The sequence below is a fragment of the Neoarius graeffei genome, chromosome 8, assembly GCF_027579695.1.
Source record: "Neoarius graeffei isolate fNeoGra1 chromosome 8, fNeoGra1.pri, whole genome shotgun sequence".
Taxonomy (NCBI): Eukaryota; Metazoa; Chordata; class Actinopteri; order Siluriformes; family Ariidae; genus Neoarius; species Neoarius graeffei.
In genome coordinates, this window is record NC_083576.1 from 86,663,044 (window position 1) to 86,680,408 (window position 17,365).

Here is a 17,365-nt window from a genome sequence, read left to right on the forward strand (position 1 = left end):
AAACTGAAACGAATAAAGGATATGAAGAAGGTGGACATGAAGAAATGGAAGCTCTGTCGATGCTTGGTCAAAATCTAGATTTAGGAAACGGGCCTGAAGAGGAAACGCTGCCCAAAAGACAAGATTCAGTAGAACCAAGACAAGGAAAGGACGAGCTTCATGAAGAGGAGGTAGAAATCAGAAAAACGATGTCTGTAAATTCACAGACGGAACAAGAAAAGCGAGACAGGACTCAGTTCCTCTGTGAAGAACATGAGGAACAACACGTGGTAAAAAGTGAGAAGGAAACAGATGGAGAATCAGCACTGACAGAAGGATCTCCTGAGTTTCACATGAGCTGTACAGAAGGTTCACAATTACACGAGTCTGAAACACACATTCGTATGACTGAGCAGCAAAAACGTAGTGCTTTGGAGGATGGAGAAACATCTGAAGAAGCAGTGATGCATGGACCTGGAGAGAAATTTCCCCCAAAGCTAAGTACCAAAGATCTTCCCATTGCTGACTGTGAGCTTGGACTATTAGCATCACAAGCTCCTACAATGGACAAGCCAGACGAGGTACTTGACCCTAAAGATAGCCCAGTTGGCATCTTTCCTCCGTAGGCTTCCTGCTTGTGTTCATTTTTCCCTACTTGGCCCCCTTGTTGTTCTTTAGCTTTCTTGTGTGTGTGTGTAGTGTTACCTGTTCACTATAATTTGATTTCATGGCGTTCAGAGATGTCATTCTGTACGCAGACGTCCGGCCGGGGCTCAGCAGGGACTCCAACACAGAAGGAGCACGAGCTACAGAAAGAGAACCTCAAACTCTCCAGCGAGAACCTGGAGCTGCGCTTTCAGCTAGAACAGGCTAACAAAGACCTGCCTCGGCTAAAGGTACGGCTGAGATCGTCCCCTTAACTCGCTGCGTTACCCAGAAACATCAGCGATTCACCAGCAACATTTGTTTTAGAAAGAATCGTTCTGAGTGTATCAGGAACCCGAGAGAGCTTCTTCATTCAAAGTACAGGGCAGGTAAAATTAAAAAAAAGATACGCTCTTACCATCAAACACTTTCTTTTTTTTGGGGGGGGGGGTTGTGTTTTGTTTTCGAGTAGAGTTTTTATTTCTTCCTCGGTTGGTTCAGTAACATGCTCCGCCATTTTGTTTTTCTCTACTCAGGGTATATGAGCTGATAGCCTAGTAGTAGAGTAGAGTAGCCAATCAGAGCACACGATGGCTCATATTCACTGAATGTGGATAGAATAAGTTACTTTATTTTTTTCGCGGTCCGGTTTCCATCAAATCCTGCGCTCTGATTGGCTGGCGAGTGGGTCCGCATCCTACGGTACGGACCCCGGTTACGGACCTCTGGCAACTCGCTCGTTCACAACAACAAACATAGTAGCCATTTTTGTCAACATTTATCTTTTTTATAAGATTTATTTATAAGATTATCAAAAATCTTAAATTTCTGCCAGCATTTCTCAGGAGAACAGCATTAATTTTACAGCATGGATAGCGATGACGACAGTGTTCACAGTGAAAGCGAGTTTTACTACCCTGAGGAAGAAGAAATAAAAGAAAACATTTCAGGAGAAAGCTAAAAACCTCTAACTGTTGCTAACGCCGAGCAAAAACATGGCTGAATCCTGAATGACTCAATTTTGTATAAATCGGGGACTACATAGGCGGCAAAATGTAGTTTTTTTTCCTGCCATGGAAGTGCACTTGTATACCGAGGAGGAAGCCATTTGCATTACAGCCGTGAATGAGGATTCAAAATGGCGGCTTGGCTCGGTTTTCCCTTTCGGGCGCTCTCGTTTTCTGTTAGAATTTGGTAAAGAAAAAAATAAATATATTATTTACCAGCTTAAGGTCGGTCCGTATGGTGAAATACCGTGACCTCGGCCTTGAATACTGACCTCGGCCCAGAGGGCCTCGCTCAGTACTTTCAAGACCTCGGTCACGGTATTTCACCATACGGACCTCCCAGCTGGGAAATAACACATGTATTTGGGCAATTCTTCAACAGAGGCTAACATTATGAAATGATTAATATTGCCTTAACTTGTCAGCTCAGTGTTATTGCTAAAGTATGGAATCCAAGACGGAATGTACTGAAAACCATATTTAAAAATCATCACCCCGATTATAGCAATGTCACTTCGGAGAAATCTTAGTTTGAATTTTAAGAAATGAAAGTTCAGTTTTTTTCTGACCAGGCTTGCAGTACTTGAGTCTGACTCGTGCCCTTATTTTAAGGACTTGTGACTTGACTTGAACTCGGACTCATAAATTGGAGACGAGGATTCGGATTTTTTTTTTTTTTGGTAACATGCCATAATAATTTGGCATAAGGTATTTGTATCTACATTAATTTTTATACTAATTTTGTAGATCTATGTGCTTCGGTGCATGCATCAGATAGACTCTCGGGCGCGCTCCGGACAGCGCGCATGCCAAGCGGACTCTCACGTGCGCTCTGTAAATGACTCGCACCTGCACAGGATTAAGGCGCGATCAGCACGCCGATATAAAAACTGTGAAAACACACTTACTTTGCGAAGTATTGAGTTGCGTTCCTGATACATTACCGAGCCTTATTTCCTTGTTTGGTTTCCTGATCCCTGATTTCCTGTTTCTCGTCTTTGATTCTGCCGAGTCTACGATGGCCTGTTTGTGTCTCGCTCGACCTATCGCCTGTTTTACGATTTCGCCTGCCGTTCTGGATTGTTTACCGTCTTCACTTGTATTAATAAACACACCTTCTGCACTTCCATCCGTCTCCCAGCCGTCTCTGACAGAATACTTCACACTCCCTGATAAAGAGAAGCACATTCACCTGTTCATACGCCATGTTCAGGAACAAACTCATGTTAATGGCGCTGAAACAAAAACGAAATTTTTTTTGAATGACTCGGACTTGAACACTGGGGACTCGAGACTCAACTACAACACTGTTTCTGACGTAATTCCGTTACTGACTTTTCTTTCCTCGTAAAAGATTTTGCGTTCAGACTTAAGTTATCACATTTTGCTGTGAATGTAATTCCGTTACTGAAGAAATACTCATTTCCATCTTTTCTGGATCATATATGGCTTCATTCGCTTCTAAGCACTAAGACTATGAACGTTGCTCAAATCCAGTTTTATCTACACGCACCAAATTTGGTAGGCGTCCAACTCTTCGTAAGACGAACCTCAACAGGAAGTCAGCCATTCTGTAAGGTGTTAAACTTTTAAATACTCCCAGGAGCTTCATCAGAGTCGCCTTAAATTCGTTCAGCGTGAGGTCAAGATGTTCCTGATGCTGAATCGCAAAGGAAGTTTTTCCATATCAAACAGCATTATCAATTAACGTCACAGCACCACTAACTAGCAACAGGAAGTGATGCTCACAACCCAACCTCCTCCGACATGGTTAATATGATGCTGTATATATTGTCAAAAGAAATCTCAGGTTGTGTTGCCATTTTGAGGAGCGTCGTGAAACGGAGCATTGTACGGATGCATGGACGATACAGCAGACGCTGCTGCATTGTGGTGCTTGGACCCACCAATCGTGGATTTCTTTATATTTTATTTTAACTTGATGTTGTCTTCAGGAGTGTGTTTAGTCACGTGGTTGCTTTTTCAAAAACGCTTTGGTGGCCATCTTTGACTGGATGGTGTGGTGGTATAGGAAGGAGGAATTGGGTATGAATAATTAGAGGGGAAAAGGAGTAAAAAATAAAATGTGGAATATTGAAGACGCTGTGATTTATCAACAGGCTCAGGTGTCTGACCTCAAAGAAATGTGTGATGCTCTGAAAAAGGAGAAAGCAGAAGTGGAAAAGAAGCTGAGTAACATGCGTGCGGTAGGTCGTTAGATTTTTTTGGATTTCTCATACGTTTAGATGAATAGTTGTGATAAATAAATGTATTGATCGAGCTGCTTATTTTTCTTTGTCGTGATTAGTATGGAATAAAACATGACGGGGCACGCTGTTAGAGATCGGTGTGAAGACGTACCGTAGAGTGACAATTACCATCCCGAAGTTGATTATCTTCCTAAAACTGCATGCCCTGACGTGCTTTATTCCTCTTATATTACAGATATTTGCCACCGAATGCCACTTTTTACTTTTAATGTTGTGGAACATCTACAAAACAAGATCATTTCACATATTGTTTACGTTACAGCTGCCATATATAGTCATTCCTGTCTGGTTTTGTTCCCCCCCCCGACAGTCTGGAAGAAGTGGAAAAACCGTCCCTGAGCTGGAGAAGACCATCGGGCTGATGAAGAAGGTGGTGGAGCGAGTGCAACGAGAGAACGAGACTCTGAAGAAGTGCTCAGGGACGGCGATCCAAGAGAAGCTCACCGCTCTGCAGCACGAGCACGAGAAACTCAAGGTGTATATACAGCGTCGATCCGGCCACACCAGAAGAGTGTGTGTGTTTTTATTTCTTTCATCAGTCACAACACTCGTCTTGTTTCGCTCAGGCTGAATCCGACAGGTTGAAGGAGAGGAATCGGCTGACATCCAAACTCGAGTCACAGGTGAAAGGAATGGAGAAGATCGTGATGGAGAACGAGCGACTGCGCCGGGACATCAGAAAGGTTTCTAACGGTTGTGTGTGTCTGGGAAACGGTTCACATGGCAGCGTGTTTAGTTCTGAAAAATACCTGAAATATCGTTCTCGTTTATATCCATCCAGCAAATAAAAGGGAAGACTTTATTCTGACTGGATCATGGAAGACATTTTGATGATGCTTGTGTAACGTGACCAGACGTCCCGGTTTGACCGGGACAGTCCCGATTTTGAGTAGCGTGTCCCCAGTCCCGACAAAGGTCCGTCGGGACGCTGAAATGTCCCAGTTACAGCGATCATACACAGCCAACGAGATGTCAGTAAAGCTTCTCGCAATTCAGCATCAATGAGCGTGTGTGCGCAGTCAACCTTACAATGTACAGTGGTGCTTGAAAGTTTGTGAACCCTTCAGAATTTTCTATATTTTTGCATGAATATGACCTAAAACATCATCAGATTTTCACACAATTCCTAAAAGTAGATAAAGAGAACCCAGTTAAACAAATGAGACAAAAATATTATACTTGGTCATTTATTTATTGAGGAAAATGATCCAATATTGCATATCTGTGAGTGGCAAAAGTATGTGAACCTTTGCTTTCAGTATCTGGTGTGACTCCCTTGTGCAGCAATAACTGCAACTAAACGTTTGCGGTAACTGTTGATCAGTCCTGCACACCGGCTTGGAGGAATTTTAGCCCGTTCCTGCGTACAGAACAGCTTCAACTCTGGGATGTTGGCGGGTTTCCTCACATGAACTGCTCGCTTCAGGTCCTTCCACAACGTTTCCATTGGATTAAGGTCAGGACTTTGACTTGGCCATTCCAAAACATTAACTTTATTCTTCTTTAACCATTCTTTGGTAGAAAGACTTGTGTGTTTAGAGTCGTTGTCTTGCTGCCTTCTCTTGAGATTCAGTTCATGGACAGATGTCCTGACATTTTCCTTTAGAATTCGCTGGTATAATTCAGAATTCATTGTTCCATCAATGATGGCAAGCCGTCCTGGCCCAGATGCAGCAAAACAGGCCCAAACCATGATACTACCACCACCATGTTTCACAGATGGGATAAGGTTCTTATGCTGGAATGCAGTGTTTTCCTTTCTCCAAACATAACGCTTCTCATTTAAACCAAAAAGTTCTATTTTAGTCTCATCCATCCATAAAACATTTTTCCAACAGCCTTCTGGCTTGTCCACGTGATCTTTAGCAAACTGCAGATGAGCAGCATTGTTCTTTTTGGAGAGCAGTGGCTTTCTCCTTGCAACCCTGCCATGCACACCATTTGTTGTTCAGTGTTCTCCTGATGGTGGACTCATGAACATTAACATTAGCCAATGGGAGAGAGGCCTTCAGTTGCTTAGAAGTTCCCCTGGGGTCCTTTGTGACCTCACCGACTATTACACGCCTTGCTCTTGGAGTGATCTTTGTTGGTCGACCACTCCTGGGGAGGGTAACAATGGTCTTGAATTTCCTCCATTTGTACACAATCTGTCTGACTGTGGATTGGTGGAGTCCAAACTCTTTAGAGATGGTTTTGTAACTTTTTCCAGCCTGATGAGCATCAACAACGCTTTTCCTGAGGTCCTCAGAAATCTCCTTTGTTCGTGCCATGATACACTTCCACAAACATGTGTTGTGAAGATCAGACTTCGATAGATCCCTGTTCTTTAAATAAAACAGGGTGCCCACTCACACCTGATTGTCATCCTATTGATTGAAAACACCTGACTCTAATTTCACCTTCAAATTAACTGCTAATCCAAGAGGTTTACATACTTTTGCCACTCACAGATATGTAATATTGGATCATTTTCCTCAATAAATAAATGACCAAGTATAATATTTTTGTCTCATTTGTTTAACTGGGTTCTCTTTATCTACTTTTTGGACTTGTGTGAAAATCTGATGATGTTTTTGGTCATATTTATGCAGAAATGTAGAAAATTCTAAAGGGTTCACAAACTTTCAAGCACCACTGTATCTATTTGTACAGTGTTGCAATATAGAGGCCGCGTTATAACGGTTTTTTTGAGCTAGCGGCTGTCAACTACTGCGCGACAATGCCGAACGGATGAGCGCTGGGGGGAGATGTTCGCGTACTTCAAGAGAGTAGGGAGATTCCTTACAGCAATGTCAGCCAGCTTTGCCAGTTTGCAATATGCCGTCATTTCCGTTTCCGGTTGAGAGTACGTCGTGCGCGTTCTGGCTGCCACTTCTCACCGGAGCTTCTTTATTTTATTTCTTTTTCCTGTGTGTTTGTGTAGTTTGATGTTCGTTTGAGTGTTTTGTCCGCCGGTGGTGGTGTAGCTCCGGACCCAGTTTTGGGCGTCGGTTCCCTCCAGGCCTTGGTTCGCCGTGGGCGATGCCTGCGCTCCCAGCTGTGGACTGCAGTGAGCTCGTTGCTCATTTTACATCGTGGTTGTCCAGCGCTCTGCGCTTTAACGCCTGGCGTGATGTTCCGAGCGATGTTGCTCGGTGGTGTCGCGGCGGCTGTGCAGGCGGTTTGGGACACACCAGTGCTCTGCGTGGCGGAGCTTCTCTGCTCGCTGTGTGGATCCATGGCGTGGTGTTGAGTGATGTTGCTGACGGCGGCGGTGCTGGAGATGTGGGACTTGTTTTCGTGCGTCTTTTGGTGGGACTGTGGCTGCTACACCACGGGCATTACATCCTGACCCCTACTTGGTGGACTTTTTATTTATTTATTTATTTATTTTCCTTTGTTTATAATTGTAAAGCATCCTTGGGTTTTTTGAAAGGCGCTATATAAATTTAACATTATTATTATTATTATGTGCCTACCTGGCACCAATGCTCCAGTTGAGCGAATATTTTCACTCTTGAGCAACACCTGGACTGACGAGAGGAATCGCATGACCGTGCCTACTCTCGAAGCCTTGCTCATTACCCGGGCCGATTTCGACGATACTTGCTCGCAGTTTCCCAGCAGGCTCTCGGGCAATAAAGCGCTACTGAAGCAAATTCACTCATCATGTAAATATATGCAATAAAATGGCATCTTCTTTAGGGCGGGAGGCTGTTTCTGAAACATTTTTTGTTGTGTTTCATCTGTCTTTAATCTGTATCACAGATTGTTTTGACGTGTTTGATGCTGTTGTCAACTCAGGGTTCACGTTTTCAAAATAGTTAATAGCCGACACTGGTTAAGATTAAACAGAGGCATTTTGGGTAAAGGTTCGGAGGTGACAACGATTAGGCTCATGCGCTCATTCCTGTTACAATGCATAGCCTATTGTTTAAAAAAAAGTTAATCGCATAAAATGTTGACGTTAATATGCAAGCAATGCATTTTCTTGGCGTTTTCACAAAGGTGAAATAAATCAGTTGAAATGTAGGCTATTGGCCTATTCCCTATCATCACATCTGCTGTCTGATTTTCTTACTTTAACTGAAATGTGATAGAAGTGCATGTAGATAACAAGAAAATACTTGATTATTCTCTGAAATGTTGATAAAAGTGAGCTTCGACAAAATGATAAAAGCACCTGTTTGAGCCGGCGCATGTTTACATCAAAACGCGTGTGCGTGCACGAGTATCACGGTCACGCGCAAAGTGTCCCGGTTTTAGACTCGGGAAATCTGGTCACCCTATGCTTGTGGGTCCAGCATTCATCTTTTGTTCCCGCACAGTTCTTATGAGAAACTGTAAATGTATAGCCGACAGTCCACTCGATAATTTTGGATACTTTTTGGAAAAATTTATTTAATTTACATGTTAAGTGCTCATCTTCTGCAAGCTGACTGTGTACTAGCTACGTACACTCACCAGTGGCACCAAAGATCTCTGCTGCTTCCTTCTCAACTTGATAACGTCTCCATACACATAAGATGAAACCAAGGTTATAGCGGTGTTGCATCCACCACCTCATTAGACATGCAAGACATGAAGTGGTGGTCAGTTGAGCTCACTGTTCACAAAGCGTTGCGATCGCCGGGGCGCTTTGCTCGTCATTAAAATGCCCTACGTTATTTTGCGCTGCTCGAATTGAACAAACCATGAAACTGATAAAAGTTCCTGCCGGGTTCCGCGTGGAACGATAAAGGATTTTACCAGAAGGCGACGAGAAAGGAGGCTCTTGAACCTCAAAAGGAGCCGAGTCAAAGAACGCTCGAGTTTGCAGTGATCGCGTCGTGAAAAGTTTGTCAATTCTTCTGATTTATTTCGGTTGAATTCACAAACCAAAATCACTTTTTGCACCATTTTGTGTCGTTCTGAAGTTCAGGAGACGCTTGAGTCCTCAGATGTGTCTTTGTTTACTGTTTGTTTGATCGTGGGCGCCATATTGTAAACTCACACGTATGTTTTCACTTTATTGATCAGGATGTCCTAGCAAGCTTTACAAGGATAATGATGCTGATGATTGGGCTCCTACACTGAACTAGAGAGAGAAGATAATCGAGACGATCCATGGAAACGCTAAAGCAGCGCTCATGAGTTAACAGCACGAAACTGCTTCCCCAGCCATGCAGTTAGAGTGAGCCGTGATCACTTCTCCACCCTGTTTTACCAATCCCCAGGTCTTTAAAGGGGTTTCTCTTGATCTTTGTGAATGATTTTACCTGGAAGAGAAGAGCAGGGAGGATTGAGAATCAAGCGGCTGTGGTTTGTTTAGCGTCCTAGCAATCATCGTGAAGACGTGTACAAAAAGCCCAGAAAGTCCTACTTACCCGGGCAAAAAATAATACAGGATTTATCTTGTCGTGTCCTGATGTGCAGATCTTTAACCCAGCCATGTATAAAACGTCGTACGCCTCCATGCTCTTCCAGGTTTTCATCTGTGTGTCCGTATAGAACGATGTCAACCAGCAGCACCAGGTAGTTTGAGACGTCGGGGAACTCAATGGATGGACAATTTTCCTTCTTTGTTAACGTGTAAAGATCTATCCAATCGCAAAGAGCAACTTTCTGAAGGCATCTTGGCCTCAAAAACAGTCGAGAGCCGGTTTCACTAGCTCTTGACATAACGGCGGCCAAATTGGTTTGCTTGACCACCACTTCATTGACCGGAAGTAAACTCCCAAGCAAAAGTCACATGACTGAATACAACCGATATGGATGGTTTTCTTACATTTTTGCACCATGCTGAGCCGCAGGAAGTGTTGCTTGGCTCTATCGCCGATATCGTGGCTTTGTTGCAGATGTACACAGAAAACTAGAAGGGCACTCAGAGAGCGCAGACCTCCACCAAGGCCAAATGCCGTATCTCACATCGTTTGCGAAAGAGAAACCAAATACAAGGATCCGTCTCATGACTCAGATCCACCCTAAAATTTAATAGATTCTTCTTTGCTCCGTGCTCCATCTTTCCACCAAGTTCCATGGAAACCAGGTTGGTAGGTTTTGCGCAATCCTGCTTAAAGCAGACGAACAAACCGAAAAATATAACCTCCTTGGTGGAGGTAATGAACGGTTTGTTTGTCGCTACTGTGAACAAGATTTAATAGACTCCTTAACATCCGTATGATCTCTGCAGAACAAAAAGCCCATGGGGTGGAGTCAGGCCAGATCTAGCTCCTCCTACCTGGGTGAAGTCAAACCAAAAGGTCCAGAAGTTGGAGAAATGTTTCGTTTAAGCGTGTTGGGTTATTTGTTAGGCTGATAGAAGGAGCTGGATCAGCTCCAGCACCACGCCCTTGAGGTTCTGCAGAGCGGATCTTGAAAAACAGCCGAGGGAAGATTATCAAGGAAATAAAAATATTTCTCCTGCATGTTGTTGAAATATTCTGTATGGACGGCTTCAAGTTTTGTTTTGCGCCTTTTTGATTCTGGCTGTTTGTCAGAATTCAGCCACATCCAATGTGCTTTCCCAGACCACCACGCATTTACATACAGACAAGTACTGAAGTTTAATTCAAGCCTCTTGGTTGTATTAAGTAAGATTTTACCAAAGATTAACAAAGGGTTAAATGTTCCAATACAGGAATCGGAGGCTGCAGAGAAGCTGCGAGTAGACAAGAGCACTCTGGAGGTAAGAAATGAAAAGCTGAAGCGCGAGCTCGAAGAGACCAACCAGAAGCTCCTACTGGCTCAGTCGAAGGGTCCATCCATGGATGGAGCAGATAGCAAGACCTGTAAATCCAAAGTTGTGACGAGGTACAAAAGCAGCTAGAAGGGGTTTTTATAATCCATAAATAATTAACAATACTAGTGCATCTCAAACAATTACAATATTGTGAAAAAGTTCAATATTTTCCGTCAGTTGTTTAAGAAAGTGAAAACTGAATATATTCTAAACTCATTACACATAAACAAATGTTTCAAGCATTTGTCGATCGAACATATCTCAGGATATTAGAGTATTTCATTTCGAGTTTGAGTAAAACAGAATTAAAAAAAAAAAAAAAAATGTATCTCTCGGTCTAGTTCAGGACACACAACCACAATCATGGGGAAGACTGCTGACTTAGTTGTCCAGAAGATGATGATCGACATCCTCCACAAGGAGGGTAAGCTACAATAGGTCATTGCTGAAAAGGCTGGCTGGAAAAGGTGCACAAGCAACAGGGATGACTGCAGCCTTGAGAGGATTGTCGAGAAAAGTTGATTCAAGAACTTGGGAGAGCTTCACAAGGAGTGGACTGAGACTGGTGTCAGTGCATCAAGAGCCACCATGCACAAACGTCTTCAGAAAAAGGGCTACAACTGTCGCATCCCTAATATCAAGCCACTTCTGAACCAGAGACATCATCAGGAGCGTCTTACCTGGACTAAGGAGAGAAAGAACTGGACTGTTGCTCAGTGGTCCAAAGTCCTCTTTTCAGATGAAAGTAAATTTTGCATTTCATTTGGAAATCAAGGTCCAAGAGTCTGGAGGAAGAGTGCAGAGGCACAGAATCCAAGGGGTTTGAAGTCCAGTGTGAAGTTTCCGCAGTCCGTGATGATTTGGGGTGCCATGTCATCTGCTGGGGTTGGTCTACCGGGGTTTATCAAATCCAAAGTCAACACAGCATCTGCTCGAGATTTTAGAACATTTCATGCTTCCATCTGCTGACAAGCTTTATGGAGATGCCGATTTCCTTTTCCAGCAGGACGTAGCACTTGCCCACAGTGCCAAAACTACTACCAAATGGTTTTCTGATCATGATATTACTGTGTTTGATTGGCCAGCCAACTCACCTGACCTGAACCCCAGAGAGAATCTATGGGCGATTTGTCAAGAGGAAGATGAGAAACACCCGGCCCAAAAATACAGACGAGCTGAAGGCCACGATCAAAGCATCCTGGGCTTCAGTAACGCCTCAGCAGTGCCACAGGCTGATCGCCTCCATGCCACGCCCTACTGATGCAGTAATTCGTGGTAAAGGAGCCCCAACCAAGTATTGAGTGTATAAATGAACATACTTTTCAGAAGTTGGACATTTCCGTATTGTAAATCCTTTTTTGGTTGATCTCAAATTATTCTAATAATTTGAGATACTGGATTTCTGAGTTTCATGAGCCGTAAGCCATAATCATCAAAATGAAAACAAAAAACAGGCCTGAAATATTTCACTTTGTGTGTCATGAGTATGGAATACATGAAAGTTTACTTTTTGAATCAAATTACGAAAAATAATAGCAACGAAGACAAATACACACATTGTTTCAGACCATTATATTCAGTTACATCTGATCAGTTATCAGTTAAGGGGCTCGATCATCTGAAACACTTTCTTGCAGGTTGTTTGAAAATAAAATGAAAGCGCTCGAGAATGAACTCTCGACGAAGAACGCAAGTCTGTCCGAGCTCAAACTGCAGCTGACGGAATTCCGTGAGAAAGAGCAGACAACACGGGAAACCATCGCACAGCTGAAGGAGCAAGTGTGTTCAAATAAACGTTATCATGAGCTCATGGGTGGATTCGTATTTGCACATATTGATCGGTCAATGTTTTTTTTTTTTTTGTAGGTGGATCTTCTGAAAAATATTCCCAGTGATGGGCTTCCTAAGGAGTTTAAGTCTGTTAGGTATCTACATCTGCATTTATCCATTCACTTTAAATGAGGCAATGCTGGGATTTAAACTCCCGACCTTCTAATGAGACGAGCTAACCGTAAAGTTAAAGTAGACGTCAATAAACGTACAGTTCAAATGCCTGTTGAAGTCACTAACGATGACATTCATTATTCAGGTTAGCAAACCACCAGCTGGAGAAGGAGAAACTTCATCTTCTTGAGCGGATCCAGAAATATGAGGAGCAGTTTGGAACCCGTATGGATGGGCCAGGTAATATTGATTGCAAAAGGTGGGAAGTTTTAATGAGACCGTCAATGACGGCGTGGCTCACTCGGGCCCCGTCTAGTCCAGAAGGAGCGATCTAAAGTGGGCCACCTTCCTTGTGCAATAAATGTTGCAAGCTATATATAGAAGCGATATCCACCCTAGGAATACCGACCTATTTCCCAGAAAGAATCCAAAACAGCGAGGAATTGATCTTTTTGTTGGACTGCTCATTAAGGCTTAATTAGTCCATAACTTCATTAATAATTGTAATGAAGCAAATCTGAGTAGAAGTTTTATGCACCCTAGGTATCCCGCCTTCATGCCAGAAAGAATCAAAATGGGTGAAGAATTGAGGGAGAAGAAGCGATGTGTGTGGAAACTGCTCGTTAGGGATTGATTGATTACTCCATATCTTCATTATTAATTGCAATTATGCAAATTTGTGTAGAAGCTATATGCACCCCAGGCAGACCGACCTTCCTGCCAGAAAGAATAAAAATCAGTGAAGAACTGAGACAGAAGAAGCGATTTTTGTGAAATGTGGACGACGCTGGACGGACAGCACACGATGGCATAAACTCATCACCTGGCGGCCGGATGAGCTAATGATAAATTTAAAAAAAAGAAAAAAAATGTCACCAGTTGTTGTCTTCTCATCTCATCTCATTATCTGTAGCCGCTTTATCCTGTTCTACAGGGTCGCAGGCGAGCTGGAGCCTATCCCAGCTGACTACGGGTGAAAGGCGGGGTACACCCTGGACAAGTCGCCAGGTCATCACAGGGCTGACACATAGACACAGACAACCATTCACACTCACATTCACACCTACGCTCAATTTAGAGTCACCAGTTAACCTAAGCTGCATGTCTTTGGACTGTGGGGGAAACCGGAGCACCCGGAGGAAACCCACGCGGACACGGGGAGAACATGCAAACTCCGCACAGAAAGGCCCTCGCCGGCCACGGGGCTCGAACCCAGGACCTTCTTGCTGTGAGGCGACAGCGCTAACCACTACACCACCGTGCCGCCCCCAGTTGTCGTCTTTGGACCTCAAAATGCTTGTTTCCAAGGAAAAAGCGAGTTATGTCAGGCATCACTATTGGCTGAAGGCTCATAGGCTGGATGATATGATCAAATATGATAAATTGTCACAATATGCTTTTCTGAAATATCGTCGATGTTGTGATGTCGTGACTTATTTAAGTATTATTAACTGATTGGATGCACTGGATATGACAATGTTGAAGTTTTGTATGAATATATTAAACTGCAACAACAACAACAAAAAATGTTGAAAAAATATTTAACTGAAAAGTACACGTTTCATATTATACCATTTTATTATTAAAATGTATCATCACCCCACTCAATTTAGTTACTCAATTTCTGAAATGCTATTGGCTAGTTCGTTGCTTGGTTACGGTTACAAAAATTAGCAAATTTTGTCAACAAAATGGCCGACTCTGCTGACTCAGCAATGCCGCGTTTCGCTATATTTGATGAAGAAATGATAAGCCAATTGAAAGCTGCAAGCGAAAATTTAAATAACCAAAAAAAACCCCGAATTTTTGGCTTTCCGTGTTTAAGAAACGGGCCGCAGAAAGACAAATAAACGACACTCTAGTGGCGTATGAACGCTGCGAGTTAGACAAGGTACGATCGCAGGTTTATGCAGAAGTGAGGAAAGAAAATGGGGAAAACTATTAACTTAACGCAGGCAGCATTGGATCGGCATCTGAGACCAGAGAAATATGCGGGATCAATCCTGAAAGATGTTACTTTTCAAGAATCACGAAAAGTCCTCGAGGGAAAAGCGAGAGATTTGCGAAAACAAGGAATGCTTTAGAAACTGATTCAAACGTGCAAGATAGTCTCGCGCCCTGATTGGTTCAGAAAAAGTGTCAATGACAAATGTTGTCAACTTGAATGGCTTCCGAAGTATGAATTTGGCCAGATATATTACAACCCCGATTCCAAAAAAGTTGGGACAAAGTACAAATAGTAAATAAAAACGGAATGCAATGATATGGAAGTTTCAGAATAGAATAGAACATAGATGACATATCAAATGTTTAAACTGAGAAAATGCATAATTTAAAGAGAAAAATTAGGTGATTTTAAATTTCATGACAACAACACATCTCAAAAAAGTTGGCCAAATGTTTTCTATGGGTGAAAGATCTGGACTGCAGGCTGGCCAGTTCAGTACCCGGACCCTTCTTCTACGCAGCCATGATGCTGTAATTGATGCAGTATGCGGTTTGGCATTGTCATGTTGGAAAATATAAGGTCTTCCCTGAAAGAGACGTCATCTGGATGGGACCGTATGTTGCTCTAGAACCTGGATATACCTTTCAGCATTGATGGTGTCTTTCCAGATGTGTAAGCTGCCCATGCCACACGCACTAATGCAACCCCATACCATCAGAGATGCAGGCTTCTGAACTGAGCGCTGATAACAACTTGGGTCGTCCTTCTCCTCTTTAGTCCGAATGACACGACGTCCCTGATTTCCATAAAGAACTTCAAATTTTGATTCGTCTGACCACAGAACAGTTTTCCACTTTGCCACAGTCCATTTTAAATGAGCCTTGGCCCAGAGAAGACGTCTGCGCTTCTGGATCATGTTTAGATACGGCTTCTTCTTTGAACTATAGAGTTTTAGCTGGCAACGGCGGATGGCACGGTGAATTGTGTTCACAGATAATGTTCTCTGGAAATATTCCTGAGCCCATTTTGTGATTTCCAATACAGAAGCATGCCTGTATGTGATGCAGTGCCGTCTAAGGGCCCGAAGATCACGGGCACCCAGTATGGTTTTCCGGCCTTGACCCTTACGCACAGAGATTCTTCCAGATTCTCTGAATCTTTTGATGATATTATGCACTGTAGATGATGATATGTTCAAACTCTTTGCAATTTTACACTGTCGAACTCCTTTCTGATATTGCTCCACTATTTGTCGGTGCAGAATTAGGGGGATTGGTGATCCTCTTCCCATCTTTACTTCTGAGAGCCGCTGCCACTCCAAGATGCTCTTTTTATACCCAGTCATGTTAATGACCTATTGCCAATTGACCTAATGAGTTGCAATTTGGTCCTCCAGCTGTTCCTTTTTTGTACCTTTAACTTTTCCAGCCTCTTGTTGCCCCTGTCCCAACTTTTTTGAGATGTGTTGCTGTCATGAAATTTCAAATGAGCCAATATTTGGCATGAAATTTCAAAATGTCTCACTTTCGACATGAGATATGTTGTCTATGTTCTATTGTGAATACAATATCAGTTTTTGAGATTTGTAAATTATTGCATTCCGTTTTTATTTACAATTTGTACTTTGTCCCAACTTTTCAACAAAAGCAGCAATCCTAAAGCATTTATGGGTTGTATTGCTGCTTACCTCCTTCTCCAAAGGGGGGTTCAGTGGTTTGGTAGGGCGGAGGTCCCCCTGAGGCTGAATCTCTGCATATTTAGGGCACCCCATTAGTTATGAAACTGGTTATTAGCACTAGTTATTAGCACCAGCATAACGTAATATTTCATCTTATCACACAAGTCAGTTCAGTTATTAAAATGGAAAAAACGTCACTGTACAAACTGTAAAAGTGTTCTCTTGATAGGCTAATCCAACCACGTTCATACTGTTCATTTACCATTCGCTAATATTTTGAACACACATGTGAGCGATAGCTACCTTTCTTTGGGAAAAACTGAGTAACCAGTTGCCTGCCTCTCCGGTCCCTCTCAGCTTTCAGCTGCCTTTCTTTACGTTTTTGACAGCCACTCTTCATATTTAGCGATCATAGACTGTACGCACTCCACTGCTGGCTGGCTGGCTGCTGCACCGCGACACAGCAGCAAGTAGCGTTGCACTGATCAGCACACAGATTTAACGCATCGCGCTTCTACCAGAACTGGACCGTACCATTTCGCAAAAGGGGGAGGGTTAAATGACAATATGTTGAAGAACTCAAGAAATAGACAACCTTGTTCAATTAGCTCATTTTACCAGATGGAATATTGCATTGTTGTTATTTCAAAAGTCTTATTAAAATCATTAAAAGCATATTATCAGCCCCTTAAAGGGCCCCATGGCAGTGCTGGGCCCCTAGAATTGTTCTAACCTTTCTCCCCCAGCGGCGCCCATGGGGCCGAGTAAAATTAAGGATCAATTTCATTCGTGATTTCAAAGTTTTGAAAAATTTTCAAAAATCACTCGTGAAATTAATCCTTAATTGTACTCAGCCCCATACGATTACCTATAATAATAATAATAAAGCGTGTACATTTATTCAATTCCAAATGTTGCTGAATAAAATAGAAGATATGTTCCTAATGTTCCTCTTTGATCTCTGTCTAGGATACAAAGAACTTCAGGCCCAAATCAAGGCTGCGAGCGCGGAGAAGAGCCAACTGCAGGTATTTCCATCTTAAAAAAAAAAAAAAAATCTCTCCAGGAGTATTTGAGGACCAGAAGTGTTGCACTTAGTGGCGCAGAACCTCTTCATAACTGCATTCATTCAATTAATTTCTTCATTCTTTTGGAACGAGATATTTACAGCTTGTTAAAGAAGTATTACGCATC

The 17,365-nt window shown here is 42.7% G+C and overlaps 1 protein-coding gene across 4 annotated transcripts in view; it reads left to right on the forward strand.

Annotated features, from left to right (window-relative positions):
• cep290 (centrosomal protein 290) overlaps positions 1–17,365 on the forward strand; it is a 123,420-nt gene that overhangs the window by 105,481 nt on the left and 574 nt on the right. For 3 of the 4 annotated variants that reach the window (XM_060928419.1, XM_060928421.1, XM_060928420.1), the window contains exons 43-51: positions 738–875; positions 3,752–3,838; positions 4,212–4,376; positions 4,468–4,584; positions 10,500–10,672; positions 12,239–12,380; positions 12,468–12,526; positions 12,691–12,785; positions 17,141–17,199. In XM_060928419.1, coding sequence (XP_060784402.1) covers positions 738–875; positions 3,752–3,838; positions 4,212–4,376; positions 4,468–4,584; positions 10,500–10,672; positions 12,239–12,380; positions 12,468–12,526; positions 12,691–12,785; positions 17,141–17,199 — 1,035 coding nt within the window. Of the gene's footprint in view, positions 1–737; positions 876–3,751; positions 3,839–4,211; positions 4,377–4,467; positions 4,595–10,499; positions 10,673–12,238; positions 12,381–12,467; positions 12,527–12,690; positions 12,786–17,140; positions 17,200–17,365 lie in introns of those variants that run through there. The other variant, XM_060928422.1, reaches the window with a different exon arrangement.